This window comes from Populus trichocarpa, chromosome 4 (assembly GCF_000002775.5).
Source record: "Populus trichocarpa isolate Nisqually-1 chromosome 4, P.trichocarpa_v4.1, whole genome shotgun sequence".
NCBI classification, from domain to species: domain Eukaryota; kingdom Viridiplantae; phylum Streptophyta; class Magnoliopsida; order Malpighiales; family Salicaceae; genus Populus; species Populus trichocarpa.
The window spans coordinates 21,496,730-21,517,004 of NC_037288.2; the positions used below are offsets into that span (position 1 = coordinate 21,496,730).

Genomic DNA, 20,275 nt, shown 5'->3' on the forward strand with positions numbered 1-20,275 from the left:
CCTGGTGACACATTTTGACATGTACAAGTCGTTATAAAAATTATGGGTATAGCCTTGATTTATTGTCGTGGGTGTAGTTGTAGGCATAGCCATAGACGTAGTCGTGGTGTCGCTGCGAGTGTTATTGTGGATGTAGTCGTTAGTGTAGCCGTGAGCGTAACCGCTGGCTTAGCTGCTGGCATGTTGTTGGCATAACCGTAGATATAGTCACTGGTATAACTACCATTGCGTTAGGGATTCATCAACCATGAAAATAACTTTTGAGAAACAAGAATAAAGTGGTTTTTTTATTCAGTTTCTCATATACAACGCCAATGATGGTGTCCTAAAAAATCCAAGTAGCTTAAGAGCAAGGCGTATATGTTGGATAATTGGTTAATCTCTTAGTTCTAGCAATCTGATCATTTCTTTCTAGCTAAGGTGGCTAGTAGTTTGTACCTGGTGTCTGGTAAGCCAAGATGACTTGTGGTTGGTACCTATAAAAAGTTGTTTTTTTTGTAGATTTTGAGACTCTTAGATGCTTAATTATTTTTTTAGAGAAAAAAATTTAATAATATCCTAGAGAGATAGACTCTGAAAATATATATTCAATAGAGAATAAAGATTTTAAATCTGAAGCTTGAAATGATTCATAAGGTATTTATAACTTATAAATTTTGTCATTTTATGAAGAGAAGAGACTAAAATGTCATTTTACTTTTATAGCATTTAATAAAGGATAAATATGATAGGTCCTTGAAATTTTTTTATATAAATAAAAAAAATATAATGCAAAATATACATGAGCTCAGAAAAGTTGGGCTCTTCTTTTCAGCATTTTCACTGAAAAAATCCCAAAAAATTAGGCTTTTTTCTTGGCTTAACCCAAAAGAAATAAGCTAGTTCTAAATATGTTATTTGAGATCGTGAATTTTTAGAGCTCACGCTCTTCCCTTCAGCATTTTTACTAGCTAAGTCCAAAAAGTCTCTTTTCTTGGCTGACAACACAAAAAAAAAGGCTGGATCTAAAGATCTTATGAGAGATCGTGAATTTTTAGAACTTCAAGACTTTCTTAGGCACGTCAAATTTAGATCCATCACAGACTATAGAGTAGGGAGGCCCCTCGATCTCCATTCCTGTCTCATGGATGTCATGTGGAGTAATGCCAAAGAAGAAATTCAAGCCGCTGATTGTGCAGCAGCAAGTAGGGAAGAGATGGATATCCTTCGCTAGCATTAGCCTGGCATCACATGGATCTCATCAATGGATTATCATCCTCTCTGGCGAATGATTGGCATATCACTTTTTAGTCCATATTCCCCCTCGCTTTACACTTTCTTCATCTTGCTTTGTGTTTATAGCCAGATCTACTCGATTACCTATCACTTTCTTCTCCAGTTAAATTAAAGAACGAGGACATTAGCTACCTACCTACCCTTGTAGTCATATACTTATAGGCATAGTTGTGATCGGTAATCCTTGAGAAAGGAAAGGGAATGGAGATCCTCGAAATTACAGAGAACATTTGGACTCTTAAATATAAATTAATTAATAATATATGGAGTTCATACATCATGGTCACTCAACGATTCATATGTGGACTCAAATCATTTTTTGTTGGGTTTTGGGCCCCAAAGTGTGCCGTGAGAGCACGAAATCCTGCTTGCTTGTACAAAAAGAGAGAGGAAAAAAATAATAATAATTCTTGGTTAATTTCTTCTCTTAATTTTCAATGAACAACAATACACGCGACTTGATTTATGAATATAGTAACACAAGGGTGCAAATGGAGCTTCAAGAACATAAGCAAACAATAATTAAATAAATAATTAGCATTCATTTACAACACTAATTGCAATATGACTTGTAAAATAAAGTAACAAGAATCATTTTTGGTTGGCAATGAGCAATCATTACTGGTGGCTCTTCAGGCTTGAAATTAACGGACGTTGATTCCTCTTCAGGCCATGACAAGCTAGGTGGGTATCCAATGAGTTTATTGCTCTCAACTTATGGAGAATCACATATATTAAGAACAGGATTATACTCGTAATGATCTACTAAATATGTAATTGCTTACTTACAGCCACCAGTAATTAACCTTCATGGACAAGCATTGACAAAAAAAGAAGAAGAAGAAGACAAAACCCAAAAAAAGAACATACACAAAGAATCCTATTCTTGATCTGAATCTCGAGTTCTTGGATTTTAATCTTATTGAACAAATTAATCAAAGCTTGATCAGCTTCCTTTTAACACCTCCAAACGTTGAAGAATCGCAAATAACCAAGTAGTAGTCTTTTACTTGTGATCATGAGCTTGATTTGATGACAGTACGTACGTAGCAGTGCCACTACTTTCTCTCAGTGGCCAGAATCGAAATTCTTGGAGTAATTGAAAGAATCATACCTGTAAGTTTGAGGAAGGCCAACTTTATCATCAGATCTCACAAGCTTTCTTACCTCGTACCTGACCTTGTAGAACACATGTCTCCAGCTTCCTTTGTTGTGGCAGCCAAGAACTCTCGTTTCTTCTTCATTCATTTCAAGATCCTGGGCAAAAGGTGGCTTCTTTGAAAGGATCCAAGACCAGCCCCAGCCCCACCATTTCCTGATGGAACTGCCAGCATATTCTCCCATGGCTGAAACAGATTTGGATCTTTGAAATGCCCATTGAGTTGCAGGTGAAGAGATGGGCTGGATTTTGAGGGAAAGAGAGGAGATTCTTCTACGTAGAGCAGCTGCACCTCGATCTTTCGAGTCATGAGTTTGTGAGACCGGGAGTGCAGCAGCGCCATGGTTTCTCTTTTGAAAGCTCTGGACGATGGAGCTCATTTTTATAGATATGAACAAGAGAAGAATATCAAAAGAGATGGGATAGTACGTAGCTAATGCTATTGCTGTGCTTATGTGAAGGAAGGAGAGGAATCAGCTAGCTAGGAAGAGTGGAAGAGAGGAGAGAAGAAAATTTAAGGGAGGGAGAGGTGAAATATTACAAGTGTTAACAGCTACACACAGGCTGGTTTATTCGTTTATGTGGGAGGATAGGTTGGATGCATGCTGATACGGCAATGGACGCGCATGGTGAGGTCCATCTGCTCTAGCTAGCTAGATCCCGTATGTCCTGGTGGGTCAATGGTAAAACAACTCTGTGTTGACAATTTAAAAAATAAATAAAAACCCGAAACATCATTCCTCTAATTCTTGTTAATTAAAGTCTAATTTAATGTAAGATAACTTGTCTGATTTATCATCCAAATCTTAAATTAGGAGGAAAATTGTGTTCTTGCTGGTTATTGGATCATGAGAAATGCGTCCTATAGCTCTTGCTGGTGAACATATAAAGCCAGAGGGTTACTTGAGTTCTCAATTTAGGTGTTGATCGATGATCGTTTGATTATTGTTCACGTTTGAAATATATAGAAATATAAAATATCCTTCTTTGGGTTGGGTGGGTGATTGACTTCTTGCATTATGATTGATAGATTGTTAAAGGGGGGCTGAATGTGTGAAGTGATTGCTGGATAGTGTTGTGCGATTATTTTTTAAAATATTTTTTATTTAAAAATATATAAAAATAAATATTTTTTATTTTTTAAAATTTATTTTTGATATTATTATATTAAAATAATTTTAAAATATATTTTAAAAACAAAAAAATATAAGTTTTTCCCGAACCACTTTTCAATCACAAAAATAAACAGTTTAGAGTCGCTTAATATGGATTCTTTTATTCTTTATGAATTATTTTTTTAAGAAACTAATTATAACAAATATAAAGATCGTGTATGAAACTAATTATATTATATTGATCAATCGTGATAGTTAATAATGATATCAAGGTTCATTGTAGCAAGTCCATAGTTTTCCTTGTTACATAATCATCTTTAATAGCAAGGGTGTAGTTCCTTGAAATGAATAAAAAAGTAATGGGATTTTAATGAAAAATGGAAATCAAAATTAACAGATTAATTGGTGTATTAATTATATCCTCATTATATGTATAAATAATATTTTTTTTTGTTCTTACCCGGGTATCCTCACACCGTTTTAAGGGATAAGACTAATTCCGTTCGAGGTTCGTGGCTGCCCTCCCAATAAATACGCTTTCTGGAGATCGAACTTGTGTTCTCACCCATATAAGAATATAGCAGTGTCTTAATCGTTAGACCAACACTTCATTGATATATGTATAAATAATATAAACCTTTGAGATGTAGTTTAAGAAAGAAAATTAATTTGTACTTGATATTATAATGCAGAGTATATTTTAATTGAAAATAAATGAAAGTAATATTTTTTTATATTAATAGATCAAAATTATTTTAAAAATATTAATTTAATATTTTTAAATAGAAAAATTTAAAAATATTTTAAAAAGCAAGATTATAATAAACTAATTTCTTTCCTGATATTTACTAGATTTATGTATAGAAATTCAATTTGATAAAATAATATAATATTCAAATTCGTGATCCACTCAATGTTAGCACATCGGATCGAATGACAAAAAAAAACTACTAACTAACTAAATGTTGTATATCAATAACTTATATATATGAAATATACATTTTATTTGTTTTTGTGTTTCAAAAATATTTATAAAAAAATTTAAAAATAAATTATTTTTTATTTTGTTTCAAATTAATATTTTTTTGATATTTTTAGATTTTTTTGATACACTAATTTTAAAAATAAATTTAAAAAAATAAAAAAAATATTATTTTAATATATTTTAAAATAAAAATTACTTTAAAAAATATCCACAACCTCGTTACACAGGGAAAAACATTTGTCTCATTATTTTGTTTATTTTTCTTCTAGAAAACAAGGTGAATAGTGAAGTCCACGATAAATTGAAGGGAGTTGGAAAGAGATGGTATCAATTTATCATATCGTTCTCATATTGGTGTAATGTGCGAGTAGAAAACGTGGAGAGACGGCCAAAGTGTGGGACCATTTCAGCTGTCGGTTGCAAATCTGTCTGGATCTCTCTCTTCTTTAATCTCTCCTCTCTCTCCTCTGTTTTCTTTTTCTTTTCTTTTTTAAAGTAAAATATTGCATTTACTTGAAAGTAGAGCAATATTTTCAAGTAAACAACAGTTATAACTCAAGCCAACCAGTTATGATCAGAACAAATTCAACAATGATCATTTTAAAAATTCACCTAATTTTCATAGCAGGTGATTTCATAATTACAAACACTTAATCTCAACACCAAAATAATTAACAAAAATCATAAAATAAATCTTAAAACCCTTACACTAACATAATTCATCAATTTTTCTTACTAAACAAGACGATGTATACACTTACTTCACTAATTTTATATCTAATTAATCTTAAATTATTGTTAAATTAGGCAAAATCAACAAAAACCCTAACTCGAACCCTAAAACACTTATGCTAGAAAATTCACAAATTAGCCAAGTAAAATAGCAAATTAATAGAAAGGAGGGTGAATATACTTTAAATTGGTTAAACGGGCTCTTATGGGCGGTGGCGGTGGCGGTGACAAAAGACTAGTGGTTTATTGAGGGTGGATGTCTAGAGAGAGAAACAACGACTAAAAATGAGAGAAAAGCGAGGTCTGTTTTGGTGAAGGGAGAGTGATTGTATTTTTATGATGGAGAAAGAGATTAGTTGGTCTGAGTTGAGAGCAGTGTTGGGAGGAGGGAGAAACAGGGGAAGAAAGAAGTAAGGGGAGAGGAAGATAAAAGAAGAAATTGTCTTCAAATAATTAACCTGGTGGTTGTATATGTACTAAATGTGTGACTTATAGGTTGTGCATTTACTATATGCACGACTAGTGATTGTGTATATAGTACATGCGCAACCACTAGGTCGTGAATATAGTACATGTGCAATATATGGATGTGTATATAACAAATTCATGTCTCTATAGGTCGTGCATGTACTACATGTGCGACTATTGTTTTTGTGCTAGAATATGAATTACTTTTTTAATTGTGATAGTTTGGGAATAAGTTTGCTCACTTTGCTAGTGTGGGAAAAAACTCCCAGAAAAATAGTAATAGATTGCATTGTATCTTCACACCGCCTCTACCTCCTTTCTCCAAGAAAGTCATAATTAAAGCAAATTTCAATCCAATTAGTTACTTGATTGATGTGCGGTTTGATTGAATGAGAGATCGAAGGCATATATATATATATAGATGTTTTTTAAGTAATTAATTTATTTTTAGGTTCTACTTTTGGAATCATTATTCTCTTAAATATTCAAAATCAATCAATATTAAAACAAGTTTCTAAAATCATGAATTTAGAGTAATGCAATTAAAAAATCTAAAGATATCTATAAAAGTGAAAATAATAATAATAATAATAATAATAACAACAATAAAGACAATTAAAAAGGAAAAAAAAGAGATTTGCTCTCTCTGTGGTCTCAGATTCGAGCCTTGTGGTTGTTCATATGATGGCCACTGGAGGCTTACATGGTCGTTAACTTCAGGGCCCGTAGGATTAGTCGAGGTGCGCGCAAGCTGGTCCGGACACCCACGTTAAACTAAAAAAAAAAAAAAAATATTAGGAGAAAATTTTATAAGTTTTAAAGAGTAATTAGTGATATTCTATTTGACTATCAAGAGTGATAAAAAAACATCTTTATATATTATTTTTCTATAAAATAAACTCAAATAATAATTAATATAAGACCGCTAGCTGCTATTTTTAACATTATAAAATTTCTCAGGAAGTCACAGCGGTATGTATATAAAATTCTTGGTGTAGTGGCCAAAACGCCCAGCAAAGAATTATCGGGGAACAGAGCCTTTAAAATCAGCCCAAAACCCAGGCTAGACCATAACCCTATAGGACGTGACGAAGCAAAGGAGAGTTCATTGATAATTAATCGGGCCCCATCAATTTTCAGTGGCCCGTTTTCGTCTTTCAAGATTCCAATTATGCTCTCCTCTTCTGTAAGAGCGTGTTTGATAGTGTGTTTGCGAGTGCTTTTTAAATAATTTTTCGTGTCAAAATGCATGTCAATGATGTTTTTTCATTTTTTAAAAATTATTTTTAACATCAGCACATCAAAACGATCCAAAACATACAAACCATATTAAATTTTAGTAAAAAAAAAAAAATTTCAAAATTTTTGGGAACGCAGCCGCAGCCGCGTTCCCAAACATAGCCTAAATCCAACGGCTATCAACTGATGAATTTATATTTTAGTTATTGAGCACAATATCATTTGTTTGTTGAATGAAATCAATGATCTCAACAACATATTTTCACCATGAAGCTAAATGATTAATGCTATGTTGGAGTCTATTTTTATGTATTACGGTGACCTTTGCGGTTTGAAAAAAATAAAATTATAAATCATAGTTTTTTTTAATCAAGATTTTAAAAAATAGTTTTTTTATGATATTTATCTAAAATTATAGTGTATTTCAATGTAATAGAAACAAAATATAGATCGCATCACATCATACTACAAAAACAAACATAGCCTTAGAGCGTTTTTAGTAATACGGTGCAAAGAGTGTTTCAGAAGTTTTTTTTATTAAAAATACATTAAAACTATGTTCTTTTCATAATATATTTTTTTATTTTTGATATCAATACATTAAAACCATAAAAAAATCTTAAAAAGTATCAATTTAATATATTTTTAATTAAAAAACAATTCGAAAAGCATTTTGAATGTGTTTGGTATTATGATAGTTTTTGTATTGCGGCAAGTGTTTTTGAGCGATTATCATTAATGCAATGCTCTTTTCTTCAAGAAGAAAAGATCAACGCATGTCTCTCATGTTGGTTTATACAATTATGGTTCTCTTGTCTCTCATTTAGAAATCGAAATAACTGAGCTTCTAGTCTCCATTGTAAGAAAAATGAAAATGCTTGGAGCAAAAGCAATCCAAATAATGAACAAATCGTAAAGGCTGAGTTTGATTTGAAAATTTATTCAAGTACCTTCACTTGAAAGCTAACATATGAGACCAAAGCTATATATAACTACCCCGCCCCCTTCCTCATCTCTCATCCATCTCTTCTACTGCTCTGTTCTTACCTCTCATTTTACTGTCTAATCTCTCAATCTCCATGGCACTCTCTGTTTTGAAGACTTCTTTTCTTACCTTCTTTGCGTCACTTTTCGTGTGTTCGGTTCTAGCCCACGACTTTTCAATCGTGGGTTACTCACCAGAGCACTTGACTTCTGTTGACAAACTTGTTGAGCTATTCGAATCATGGATTTCTGGACATGGAAAAGCTTACAATAGTCTTGAAGAGAAGTTGCATAGGTTTGAGGTGTTCAAAGAAAACTTGAAGCACATTGACCAGAGAAACAAGGAGGTTACTAGCTACTGGCTTGGGTTGAATGAGTTTGCAGACCTGAGCCATGAGGAGTTCAAGAGCAAGTTCTTAGGATTGTATCCCGAGTTTCCTAGGAAGAAGAGCTCCGATGACTTCAGTTACAGAGATGTGGTGGACTTGCCCAAATCTATTGACTGGAGAAAGAAAGGAGCTGTTACTCCAGTCAAGAACCAAGGTTCTTGTGGCAGTTGTTGGGCATTCTCAACGGTTGCAGCTGTTGAAGGCATAAACCAGATTGTCGCGGGAAATCTAACTTCATTGTCAGAACAACAGCTGATCGACTGCGACACAAGTTTCAACAATGGCTGTAATGGGGGCCTCATGGATTATGCTTTCGAGTTCATAGTCAACAACGGTGGACTCCACAAAGAGGAAGACTACCCATATCTCATGGAGGAAGGCACTTGTGATGAAAAGAGGGTAAATGCTGACGAGTCGCAAACAATGCATCCAATTGTTGAATACAATGAATAGAATTTGTTTAATACCTATTTGTTTGCTGTCTTCAGGAAGAAATGGAGGTAGTAACTATTAGTGGTTACCATGACGTTCCACGAAATGACGAACAAAGCCTCTTGAAGGCACTAGCTCACCAGCCTCTCAGTGTTGCTATTGACGCTTCTGGAAGAGATTTCCAATTCTATAGCGGGGTAAGAAAGTTGAACATGCTCTCACATCTATATTATCTGCTCAATCTTCACTTCCCAACTTCGAAAAACATTCGAGGTGTGCTCACATTGGGGCTTCTGCTTTTGGTTTTTGCAGGGGGTATTCAGCGGACCTTGTGGAACAGATCTGGATCATGGAGTGGCGGCAGTAGGATATGGTTCATCATCGGGGATAGATTATATCATCGTGAAGAATTCCTGGGGACCCAAGTGGGGTGAAAGGGGCTACCTACGGATGAAGAGAAATACAGGCAAACCTGAAGGGCTCTGTGGGATCAACAAAATGGCTTCATATCCCACCAAACAGAAGTGACATCAATATGATTCCGAATTTTTCATATCCTGACATTTGATGATATTGATCTGTTTTACTCATGTCCATCAATAAAACGAGATGAAAGTTCACAAGAAACAATTCCTTACAATACTTAGTGTGGAAGAAAACTAAGAATAAATCCCTACAATAATGCTAATGGATAACGTTGCCAGTGTTTCTTGCTCGTCATGCAGTTTATAACACAGAAGAAACCAGGGCTGCCATGTCTGTGCAACTGAAATTCAAATGCAAAAGATACCACGTCTCACAGCAAAATGGAAAAAAAAAATGCATGTAATCAGTTTTATGCTTCTTTATTAATTGAAAGAACTGAATTTTATAGTTCCTGAATATGTTCTAGCTAGGCGATGAGGCCTAAAATACATGCATATTGAATGGTTGGCTCAGATGAAAGTGGGTTGGTAGTACAGACAAGAATCAAAACTTTTAACTCACAGCTTCACTATACTTGAAAACACAATCATAAAGCCGTCCTCCAAGGAACTGAGCAACCTCTGGATGTTTCACCTGTTTAAAAAGAAACAAAAAATTGGACAGATGACCAATGCACGTTAACATCCTCAAAAAATAAATAAATAAATTTCAGATAATTACCATCCCAATCTTGAGAGAGTCGCATTTAAACTGAGCATAAAGATTTGTCTCAATCCCACGACCCTGCAAAAAGCAGCAAACGTTACACACCATATATCGGAGATTCATGCATTTCTTTGAAGTATTGGATTCACTTGTACCAATGGATTAGAATATGCTAGTGCAGCTGTCTTAATGGGGGCTTTCTTTGCTTTTCGTTGTTCTTTGTCAGTCAACATATTCAACAACACTAGAAACACACCCCACTTTTATCATTCCTGGACTAGAAATAATTATCAAACTCCATCTTTATCCATTTTTAGGACACATGTCGCTCAAGTCCCTCTCTCTCTTTGATGTAAAACAATTATCCCAGGAGTTTATGGATCAGATTGACAAGGCCAAGCCTAAAAAAAATCCACAAAGAAACCCAAAACATTTGATATAAAACCTGAAGTTATTATTTTCTTGTTTTAATTATTTTCCTAGTTAATTTTGGATTTTAATTATTTGTTTCCTACTTAGCTTAAGACTTTTAATTTAATTAGTGTTTTACTATTTAAGAATCTTAATGCCAGATGAATTCTATTAATTAGATAAGTTTTAATTAGGACTCCTTTCCTATAAAGGATTTTAGTACTGATATGAATAAGGATGTCTAGTTTATTTTATGGAGATCAAGATTAATATTCAGATTTAATAAAAATACTGGAGAATTTTCTTTAGATTTCTCTATCGTTTAGTCTGTAACCTTAGAGCTTGAGAACTCTAGGTTTTATCTTTGCTATACACTGTGTCAACCCCCCCGCCCCCCTGAACAATTGATGAAAGCTAGTTATGCAAAAGTACAAGGTCACTATACCTAATCATTCATCTACATCCAGTTGGCCACTTGACATTGTTTCTTTACACACTATTATTTTAGAAAGAACTTACCATTCCTTCCAATATTACTAGGTCTGCATCACTTGCTAGATAGGCTAGCACTTGGGATACTCTTGTTAGATCAATAACCTGCAAGTAATGGAAAAATTAAAGGGCTATAACTATGCAGCCAAAGATGCCCTTCAGGAAGAACAAAAAAAGACGTGTTCAACGTGAAATACAAGTAAACAATATATCACTTTAATTTTTTACCGGCAAATCATTTCCAGAATTGGCTACCAGAAGATTTGACATATCAACACCCATGAGCTGTCCATTTTCATCTTTCAACTGGAAAATTGGATCTTAAGTCAGACAAAACCAAGAATTCAACATATCATACCTCTACAAGTTCTTTCTATCACCTTTGCTATAATCTCTATCAGTTCAGTGTAAGTGACGTCATTGATAGAAGGCATGTCATTGGCAGCCAACACAACCTGCAGATAGAGAGAACACAGATATGCTCAGAAAGAAAGCATTTAAATAGTATCCATTATAGCCATCCTGTATCATACTTTAAAATTAATAAATTATTTCCAGCACCCATCATAATATTTTAGCACAAATTAATTTAACGAAGAAAGCCTCAAATTTGAAGACTTCAGTATAAAATATGAAAAGAAAACGAGGGTTCAAAACCACACGATCAGTTTCAAAATCAAAATACTATTAGTCAGTGATTCTATTGAATACCAGCAAAGTATTGATAAACTAGTTATTGTGTTAAATTGACGCCATCAATCGATTCTTTAAAATTTGGAACTGAATAACCTGACTTCACAAATTTGAAACAAACTTCGGGCTTTTGATATAAAAAATAAATGTGTTGCAGATGGAAACTTAAATGTAAAAGCAAACCTGAGATCCACATCGCAGTAGCTCTCTTGCAAAGGGCAAAATACCCAAAACTATATCTGCACCAGAATTATCAACAAAAATGACAACCTGTCATGAGCAAAGAGGAAGTCAGTAAGATTTTTATTCCAGTACAAATGCAATCATCAATATTTTGTATAGATGTAATTAGAGGATGCAACTAGTCTAAGAAATCAGTCTTGTAACCTACCTTTTTCCATGTTTTCTTGCTCCATTTCACTTTAAAGGTGTCCAAGTCATCAATGACCCAGGGTCGAGGGACAAGATTTTGACTACTAGCCAAAAAGGACATTCCATCCCTTGAGAAAACCTCAGCGAGCTACATGAAACAGAAGAAAAAAAGGATAAACACCATCAAGAATTATTCAAACTGCACAACCAAAACAGCACCTATATCCCTGAGAGAAGAGATAAAAGTTAAGCAGTACCTAAACTGTCACAGAAACAAAGCTACTGCTTTGCCTAGAAGCTAGAGAGAATGATAGCTAGGAGAAATACTCATAAAGCAATGGCATCAACCAAGCACAGATAAAATAAAATAATGAAAGATGGTTGAGTAATGAGCAGAGAACATTAATGCACCAGTAAGTCAGAGGGTGATCTATATCAAAAGGGATCAAGTAGATGACAAATGCTAACGGTAAGTTTGGGGATTGAAGTGAGAAGATGCAGGATCCCAAAAATGGAAGAAAAGTGGGAGATTAAATAAGTCCTAGAATCCATGCAATTTAGATTCATTTATAACTGCCATTATAATGAGTGCACAACTTGTTGAAAAACAAAAATAGGTTTACAAAAATCATAAAAGTGAAAATATTTAACCAACCTCTGCGGAACCAAGGTCAAAGATATTCCCAGCAAATATTCCTCTGACAAGATTTTCTAGGCGCTTGGGCTCATCTACAATAGCATCATTAAGCTGAACTACATTCTTAAATAAAGATATAGCCTTTGCATTCTCTTCATCCTGTCACATCAACAAAAGCAGTGTCTTTTTCAAGTGTACAAGCAAAAGGTTGCAATTTGCAAGAAAAAACAATCAGCCGCCCCAACACACTCAGAAACATGAAAGGAAAAAAAAAACCCTTAAGTCAGCTGTTATCGAGGGAAGGAGATACGTTAGAATTCAGGTGTTTTGGAAGTAAAACGACAGGATTTTGGAGTAGCAAAAAAGAAATGAAGGGGAGTGACTGACCTTGACTTTCTTGAATATGTCTATGAATCCCAACTCTCGAAGGATTAGCTCCCGCAGTCTGCAGAGAAGCTACCAGGCAGAAAGAGAAAACAATTACTATGATAATTCTAAAATTAAAAAAAGAAAAGAAAAGGGAAATGTATAGAAGAAGAGGAAGTTTAGGGGAATCACAATGCCATCAGGAGGGCCGCCATGGCTTTCTGGATCTTTCTTGAAGTCCTCCAGTATATCACCATACCTTATTATTTATTTATTTTAAAGCTCACATTAGCAAACAAAAATAAATGAGAAGAAGAAGAAGAAGAAAGAGTACAAAAAAGAGGGAGAAGGCTACCTCTGAGCAAATTTCTCAGCTCTAAGAGGAGCATCAGGAACAGTGGAATCAGTTTCAGCACGTTTCCTGCACTCCATTATAAAGAAGAAAGAGATTTGAGCCGGAATATAAATATTATACTAATTAAGAGAAAGGGAATGGAAAGAAAAGAATTACTTGAAGGAGGCAATGGAGTTGAGAAAGACGTTAATCCACTGGAGCTCTGTTGGGGTTGCTTTCTTAGGATTGTCTGATGGGAAGCGGTAAGGAATGGTGCATGCTCTGTAATTTGTTTCGATCGGCGTCAATAGCAACGGAAAAGCTACCATCTCCGTTTCGCTCTCCATCGCTTTCAGAGCTCTCCTCTCTCTGTAATCCTTTTTTCTCCTCTTCTCCTCTTCCTTTTTTTCGGATTTATAAAAAATATTATCACATGTTAAAAGTTTCGGATGAATAACATAGTTTTTTTTTTTTAAGTAGTGAAATAGTACATTTGTTCTATTTATAAATCATGAAATTTACTAAATATTACTATTATTAAACATGGCAAGCTAATTTAATAAAAAAAAAACAGTGAAATAAAATATTTTTATATTGTTATATTTATAAATCATAATATTTACTTATATATTATTAAACAAGGTAAAATATTAGTCGTGTTTATAAAGCTCAACAACTTAACTTCTAGTTTTATTATTAATTTTCTAATATAATCAGTCAGCTGGTTAATCTAGTTACATGAACTGGTCAAATATTTCACGTAAAAACTATAATTTTATGAATTTGTTTTTTCAAATATATTTTATAAGTCAAATATTTTAAAATATATATCTTTATCCAACTTGTAGATTCAAAACCAGATTACTATTAAAATCTTAAAAAGTTACTGTTCACACAATAATTGTTCTCTATTTTTTAGTGTTGATGATATTGTCGAGTATATGATAACAAGTGATTCTAAGCCGTTAAGTATGGATTTGTCATAATTAGATGAGGATATATCTCAAATAGATTATGTAAATAATCTAGCAAATGCATTTATAGACTAATGAGAACAACTCTAGATTCAAAAGAGGGTTTGGTCACGCAAGATTAGAAACATGACTCAAAATAACCATAGCTTTTTATCTGACTATTGGACAGCACTTAGATTTTTACATGAAATTTCTAGAGGTCATTTTCTTTAGAGTAGTTATGAAATCGTTATTCCAACTGTCGAATCTTTAGATTTAAAAAAATCTTAACTCGATCGACCAATTTAATTGGTCATTACAAACTCATTGACCAATTAGTCCTGAATTTAATTGATGTTGCGGTTGTAAACCGCTATATTAATTAAAATTTTATCATAATTTCTAACCATGATATTTAATTGATATTATGATTTAAAAAAAATAATATTTAATTAAATATTATAGTTTAGAATCACGAATTAAAAAAAAATCTATTTCACCATAGCTTTCTACTACTATGTTAATTCATTTTATATACATATGCTAATTGCCGACATACTTTTTTATATATTGCTTCTCCGGATACTTTACTCCATGCCCTTTATTTCACAAATAATAATAAAAAAAAAAATGGGGTTGGAAATGCAATATATTAAATACTTAATAGTAATACCACTACTACCTAGTATTTTCATTATTTACCCATAATTTTTATTTTATTTTCTTTGTGACTCTGGGTTATCTTCACTTTCATTTTTGCCCTTCCTTTGATGCCTTGACTTGAAAGCCCAAAAAATGTCTGCTCTGGCAGTTCTGCACTGCTGCACCGTCTGCCTATCTCTCTCTCACACTTGAGAGCCAGAGAGCAAACATCTCCAACATTTTCATATTGTTAATGCCATGATCAATCACAATCAAACAAATCATTCATTGAGTTGAATAGGCAGGGAGCGTAACAACTCCTCAAAAACAACAACCACCACCTAAGACATGGTTTCTGTTTCTTTTCTCTTTAACCACTAGGCACATGATGGTGGGATTTGTGTGCCAAAATGTATCTAGCTCTAACATTTTTACCTGATGAAGTATCTTGTTTCTCACTTGATGACAACTCCAAGTGAATGTCTTCAAGGTATTCTGCTGCTACTGGTACTGCTACAGCAGATGATGATGTCCCTCTTATCTAGCTTCTTGAAATATATATCACTTCAGCTTCACCTTAGATAGTCCCTGCACAAGCCCGTAGTCAATGCAACTTCCATCAGTGTCCAATTTTTCCGTTCGTTTTCTTTGCTGCGTTCAAGAATCAGGCTGCCAACTATTATTGGGCTGTCCTCGGAGAAGGGTAAATACTGACGGTAAGGATGCAAGAAGTGAATGGACAATATGACTGATCAATGATTATTGGATTGGTCGCGTATCTTTCCAAGCTTCCAACACTATTAGACCAAGGAACATTTACCCAATATATTAGTTACCTCTAAGAAATTACACAGGTGGTATACATTTATACCAGTACTCCAACTAGATGAAAACTCAGTAGTACCTGATTCATAGACCAGGTCCACATCTGATTCTTGTGATGGTGACCTGAGAATTTCCTTGTCCAATAGATATGCATTCATCACCGGTACCTATAAGAGATTGAGAGATGAAGACATTGGAGCTTAGTTTTGGGACTGTTTGCTGGTGCAGAAATCATATTTTAGTACCTTTGAAATTCTAGCATTCGACAAATTAAGAGCTATGTGAAAGAACTTGCTATTCAGGGAAGTTATGTCTCGGACAACTGTCTCATTCATTGCCACCCCACCGGCAGGGGGGCAGGAGATCAATGCTTTAGCCAGTTGATAGTATAACTGTAATCATTTCATTGTTGTTGCTCAGATAAGGTTTTAAGTTGACTTATTGTACATTGTCTTTCATTGTTGTTTTCTACAATGGGAGTGAGCATCATGCACAATGCCGGATGTTTTAGGATAAGGTTAAATGAGAAGATTACAGGCAATGTGGCGGCTACATGGAGAGAAAAGGCAACCACAGAGCAAATTGAGGGCCATCTCTGGTGGTAGACATGTGAATTTTCTGCGTGAATTCAGGTTGGGGATCGAGATGATAACTGATGAGTAATGCCTATGATCTTGAAGAGGGTGTTAGAGAGAGCGTGGCTCAGCTTGGCCATCACCATGCATGTATCGTTTTTCGTTCATTGCTAATTATAGCAAGTTTGCATTCTTCCCTTCTCCTTTGACATGTTTGCTTTTGAAATATCTCTGCGTCTCCCCTTTGTCTCCTTCATAGTCATAATCCTGTCTTGTATATCTGCATTTAATGTATCCCCCCAAATCCTGCACAAATTAATAATAAAGAACTTACCATTTCTGTGGAGCTTAAACAATAATAAAGGCAAGTTCAAGGTTTCCATTAAAACGCAAAAATTAACTACGTAAATTACTTGCTGTCAGAATCACACAGAATCTCCTTCAATATTGCACTTACCTTTTCAGTCTCCCATTCTTCTGTATATATACAAGCACACTTCAGCCTTTTTCCTCTCATCATAAACACTCCAACAACCCTAGTTTTTTTCTCCAATTTTCTCTTTGTTCTCTTTTAAAGCTAGGCAGAACCCATCTTCTCGTTTTTTTTCTTTTGTGCTCAACCATGTCGCCTCCAGGAAATAGCAGGGATAACACTGGTGATTCAGGGATGGTTGGTGGCATTAACCCGTCTTTGATCTCTCTTGAGGGATCAAACTTCACTGCCAATGGCCAAATCTTTCTCTCTGATGTCCCTGATAACATCACCATCACTTCCTCTCCCTATTCCCCCATTGCCGGATTCTTTGTTGGGTTCGAATCGAAAGAACCCGCAGACAGGCATGTTGTCCCTATTGGGAAACTGAAAAGCATAAGGTTTATGAGCATATTCAGGTTTAAGGTCTGGTGGACAACTCACTGGGTTGGCTCCAATGGCAGAGACCTTGAACATGAGACTCAGATGGTCATGCTTGATAAGTCTGACTCGGGACGACCCTACGTCCTCCTCCTTCCTCTTATTGAGGGGCCTTTCCGGGCCTCTCTCCAGCCCGGCAACAACGACAACATTGATATTTGTGTGGAAAGTGGTTCCACAAAAGTTTCTGGTGCCGAATTCGGAAGTGTTCTTTATGTGCATGTTGGTGATGATCCTTACAATTTGGTGAAGGAGGCCATAAAGGTGGCGAGGAAGCATTTGGATACTTTTAGGCTTTTGGAGGAGAAAACTCCTCCAGGTATTGTCGACAAATTTGGTTGGTGTACCTGGGATGCCTTTTATCTTACTGTGCACCCTCAAGGTGTCTGGGAAGGTGTAAAGGGTCTGGTTGAAGGTGGTTGCCCACCTGGTCTTGTGTTGATTGATGATGGTTGGCAATCTATTAGTCATGATGAGGACCCGATCACAAAAGAAGGCATGAACGCTGCTGTTGCTGGTGAGCAGATGCCATGCAGACTATTGAAGTTCCAGGAGAATTACAAGTTCAGGGACTATGTGAGTCCCAAGAGTTTGGCTATTGGTGCCAACGATAATAAAGGCATGGGAGCCTTTATAAAGGACCTCAAGGAGGAATTTAAGTCTGTGGACTATGTTTATGTGTGGCATGCACTATGTGGGTACTGGGGTGGTCTGAGGCCTAACGTGCCTGGCTTGCCTGAAACTGAGATTGTGAAGCCAAAACTGTCTCCAGGATTGGAGATGACGATGGAGGACCTTGCCGTTGATAAGATCGTCAACAATGACATAGGGCTGGTGCCGCCGGAGATAGTTAACCAGATGTACGAGGGGCTTCATTCCCACTTGGAGAATGTTGGGATTGATGGTGTTAAGGTGGACGTCATCCATGTGAGTTTGTACGCAAATATTTAATCTATTTTTAGATTTATGATTTCTTAATATACGAAGTACAAGCCCTATTAATTGATGTCCAGTTGATCATATAAATATATTTCTCTGAATAATGTGCAGTTGCTGGAAATGTTGAGTGAAAACTACGGAGGCAGAGTTGAGCTAGCGAAGGCATATTATAAGGCCTTGACAGCCTCGGTGAGGAAGCATTTCAATGGAAATGGTGTGATCGCCAGCATGGAACACTGCAACGACTTCATGTTCCTTGGTACAGAGGCCATCTCTCTTGGTCGTGTTGGTATGTCGCTTCAACTTCCTATGGATCGATTTGTTGCTAAAAAATCTGTGAAGTTACAATGAGATTTAACTACTACCTGTTTCGTTGGTAGAAGTTTTAGTAATCTGGTTAGACAGCAGCTTGATATGCTGCTAGCTAATAAACATCTTATGACTGCTGGTTAATCTTTTTTTTTTTTTTATGATATCTAGTTCATTTATATATATACCCTATTATATTGTTGCAACAGGTGATGATTTCTGGTGCACCGATCCATCTGGTGATCCTAATGGCACATTTTGGCTCCAAGGATGTCATATGGTGCACTGTGCTTACAATAGCTTGTGGATGGGCAACTTCATTCGCCCTGACTGGGACATGTTCCAGTCTACTCATCCTTGTGCTGAGTTCCACGCTGCTTCCAGGGCAATTTCTGGTGGCCCAATTTATGTCAGTGACACCGTTGGGAAGCACAACTTCCCCTTGCTCAGGAGGCTAGTGTTGCCAGATGGTACAATTCTCCGGTGTGAGTACTACGCACTCCCAACCAAGGATTGCCTGTTTGAGGACCCTCTGCATGATGGCAATACCATGCTTAAAATCTGGAACCTCAACAAGGTAAGCAGCAATTTTTGGTACTGAAATATTCTTACTGTGCCCCATGTTAAAAAAGAGATTATCTTGTGCCTATATATGCAGCAGCTAGACTTTGGATTTCATTTCATGTCGAACTGTTTTGCTGACTTTGCCAATTTTATGACTGGGAATTACGACAGTTCACTGGAGTCATCGGAGCATTTAACTGCCAAGGAGGAGGATGGTGCCGCGAGACTAGACGCAACAAATGCGCATCCCAATTTTCTCACCTGGTGACTGCTAAGACCAACCCCAACGACATTGAATGGAATAGTGGCAAGAACCCAATTTCCATTGAAGGAGTACAGGTGTTTGCCATGTACTTTTCCCAGTCCAAGATGCTGGTTCTCTGCAAACCATACGATAACATTGAGATGGCACTGGAACCATTCAATTTTGAGCTCATTACTGTCTCCCCAGTTACTGCCTTGGCGGGGAAATTAGTCCAGTTTGCTCCTATAGGCTTGGTGAACATGCTAAACACAGGCGGTGCTATCCAGTCATTGGCCTACAACGATGCTAATAGCTCTGTCCAAATTGGCGTCACAGGAACCGGAGAAATGAGGGTCTTTGCATCTGAGAAACCAATTGCTTGCAAAATTGATGGAAGAGAGGTCCCATTTGATTACGAGGAGTGCATGGTTGTCACTCAAGTGCCATGGTCTGCTCCTTCTGGTCAATCTATGGCTGAGTACTTGTTTTAGAGTTTAGGGTTTTGATTAGGAAGGAAATTGATTGCTATCATCATCAAACATCATTTTATTATTGGTTTGAATTCCAAGGGACGTATTATTATCCTATCCTCCCTCTAAATTGGGAAAAAGAAACAAGGAGGTGCTGCTCAGATTGATGGCCCGGTACATTAGACCTTTTTTTCTTTTCTCTCGTTTATAATAACTAAGAATTGATATGCTTTTCATTGTATCAGCTAAATTTTATCACCTTATAATTGTTACAACTTGTCGATTCTACACTCTGGATCATCAATAATTGCTATCAATTCGGGTAGCAAATTTACACGCTGCATTCTACTGCGCTGTCTCTAGCCAAGGTCTGATCTTCGAGCGTAGTATTTTTCCTGGCATTCTCTTGCGCAGTAAAGCTGTAACATTTAGAATGCAGCCTGGGATGAGCATCCCCACAGCTATCCTGCAGGCAGATCATCCAGAGCTTGGCGCACCCAAACTCTAGTTAAAATGCATAGGAAGCGAACCAATCTGCTACACAAATCCTTGTCTTTATGATCCAGTTTACCTTTCCATCTACTACCAGATCAATGATATTGTGATTGTTTATTAAGAAAGCTCAGG

At 35.8% G+C, this 20,275-nt stretch overlaps 4 protein-coding genes across 4 annotated transcripts; 2 read left to right on the forward strand and 2 right to left on the reverse strand.

Annotated features, from left to right (window-relative positions):
• Positions 1-1,783: 1,783 nt before the first annotated feature.
• Positions 1,784-3,369, reverse strand: LOC18098163 (uncharacterized). The gene has a single exon (XM_006384799.3). The coding sequence runs from the start codon at positions 2,812-2,814 to the stop codon at positions 2,344-2,346; it is 471 nt and encodes a 156-aa protein (XP_006384861.1). The 5' UTR covers positions 2,815-3,369; the 3' UTR covers positions 1,784-2,343.
• Positions 3,370-7,892: 4,523 nt separating this feature from the next.
• On the forward strand, positions 7,893-9,418 carry LOC18098164 (cysteine protease XCP1). Its single transcript, XM_006384800.3, has 3 exons — positions 7,893-8,745; positions 8,835-8,975; positions 9,091-9,418. The coding sequence occupies exons 1-3, from the start codon at positions 8,053-8,055 to the stop codon at positions 9,304-9,306; spliced, it is 1,050 nt and encodes a 349-aa protein (XP_006384862.2). The 5' UTR covers positions 7,893-8,052; the 3' UTR covers positions 9,307-9,418.
• Positions 9,419-9,598: 180 nt separating this feature from the next.
• LOC18098165 (damage-control phosphatase At2g17340) lies at positions 9,599-13,632 on the reverse strand. Its single transcript, XM_006384801.3, has 12 exons — positions 13,392-13,632; positions 13,236-13,301; positions 13,073-13,139; positions 12,902-12,970; positions 12,533-12,673; positions 11,897-12,025; positions 11,689-11,775; positions 11,193-11,267; positions 11,041-11,118; positions 10,840-10,917; positions 9,925-9,987; positions 9,599-9,837 (listed from the first exon to the last, which is right to left on the reverse strand). The coding sequence occupies exons 1-12, from the start codon at positions 13,559-13,561 to the stop codon at positions 9,757-9,759; spliced, it is 1,104 nt and encodes a 367-aa protein (XP_006384863.1). The 5' UTR covers positions 13,562-13,632; the 3' UTR covers positions 9,599-9,756.
• Positions 13,633-16,831: 3,199 nt separating this feature from the next.
• On the forward strand, positions 16,832-19,906 carry LOC18098167 (probable galactinol--sucrose galactosyltransferase 5). The gene is made up of 4 exons (XM_006384803.3): positions 16,832-18,049; positions 18,173-18,350; positions 18,580-18,947; positions 19,106-19,906. The coding sequence occupies exons 1-4, from the start codon at positions 16,832-16,834 to the stop codon at positions 19,667-19,669; spliced, it is 2,328 nt and encodes a 775-aa protein (XP_006384865.2). The 3' UTR covers positions 19,670-19,906.
• The last annotated feature ends 369 nt before the right edge of the window (positions 19,907-20,275 follow it).

What these genes read in the sequence shown, in the direction of transcription:
- LOC18098167 (XM_006384803.3), top strand. Translation starts at nt 16,832, where the DNA reads ATGTCGCCTCCAGGAAATAGCAGGGATAACACTGGTGATTCAGGGATG. An exon ending in CATCTCTCTTGGTCGTGTTG is followed by an intron (nt 18,351 to 18,579) that starts GTATGTCGCTTC and finishes TTGTTGCAACAG; the next exon opens with GTGATGATTTCTGGTGCACC. An exon ending in AAATCTGGAACCTCAACAAG is followed by an intron (nt 18,948 to 19,105) that starts GTAAGCAGCAAT and finishes GAATTACGACAG; the next exon opens with TTCACTGGAGTCATCGGAGC.
- LOC18098164 (XM_006384800.3), top strand. Translation starts at nt 8,053, where the DNA reads ATGGCACTCTCTGTTTTGAAGACTTCTTTTCTTACCTTCTTTGCGTCA. An exon ending in GCACTTGTGATGAAAAGAGG is followed by an intron (nt 8,746 to 8,834) that starts GTAAATGCTGAC and finishes TGCTGTCTTCAG; the next exon opens with GAAGAAATGGAGGTAGTAAC. An exon ending in ATTTCCAATTCTATAGCGGG is followed by an intron (nt 8,976 to 9,090) that starts GTAAGAAAGTTG and finishes TGGTTTTTGCAG; the next exon opens with GGGGTATTCAGCGGACCTTG.
- LOC18098163 (XM_006384799.3), bottom strand. Translation starts at nt 2,814, where the DNA reads ATGAGCTCCATCGTCCAGAGCTTTCAAAAGAGAAACCATGGCGCTGCT.
- LOC18098165 (XM_006384801.3), bottom strand. Translation starts at nt 13,561, where the DNA reads ATGGAGAGCGAAACGGAGATGGTAGCTTTTCCGTTGCTATTGACGCCG. An exon ending in GCTGAGAAATTTGCTCAGAG is followed by an intron (nt 13,140 to 13,235) that starts GTAGCCTTCTCC and finishes ATAAATAATAAG; the next exon opens with GTATGGTGATATACTGGAGG. An exon ending in TAGTAATATTGGAAGGAATG is followed by an intron (nt 9,988 to 10,839) that starts GTAAGTTCTTTC and finishes TGCTTTTTGCAG; the next exon opens with GGTCGTGGGATTGAGACAAA.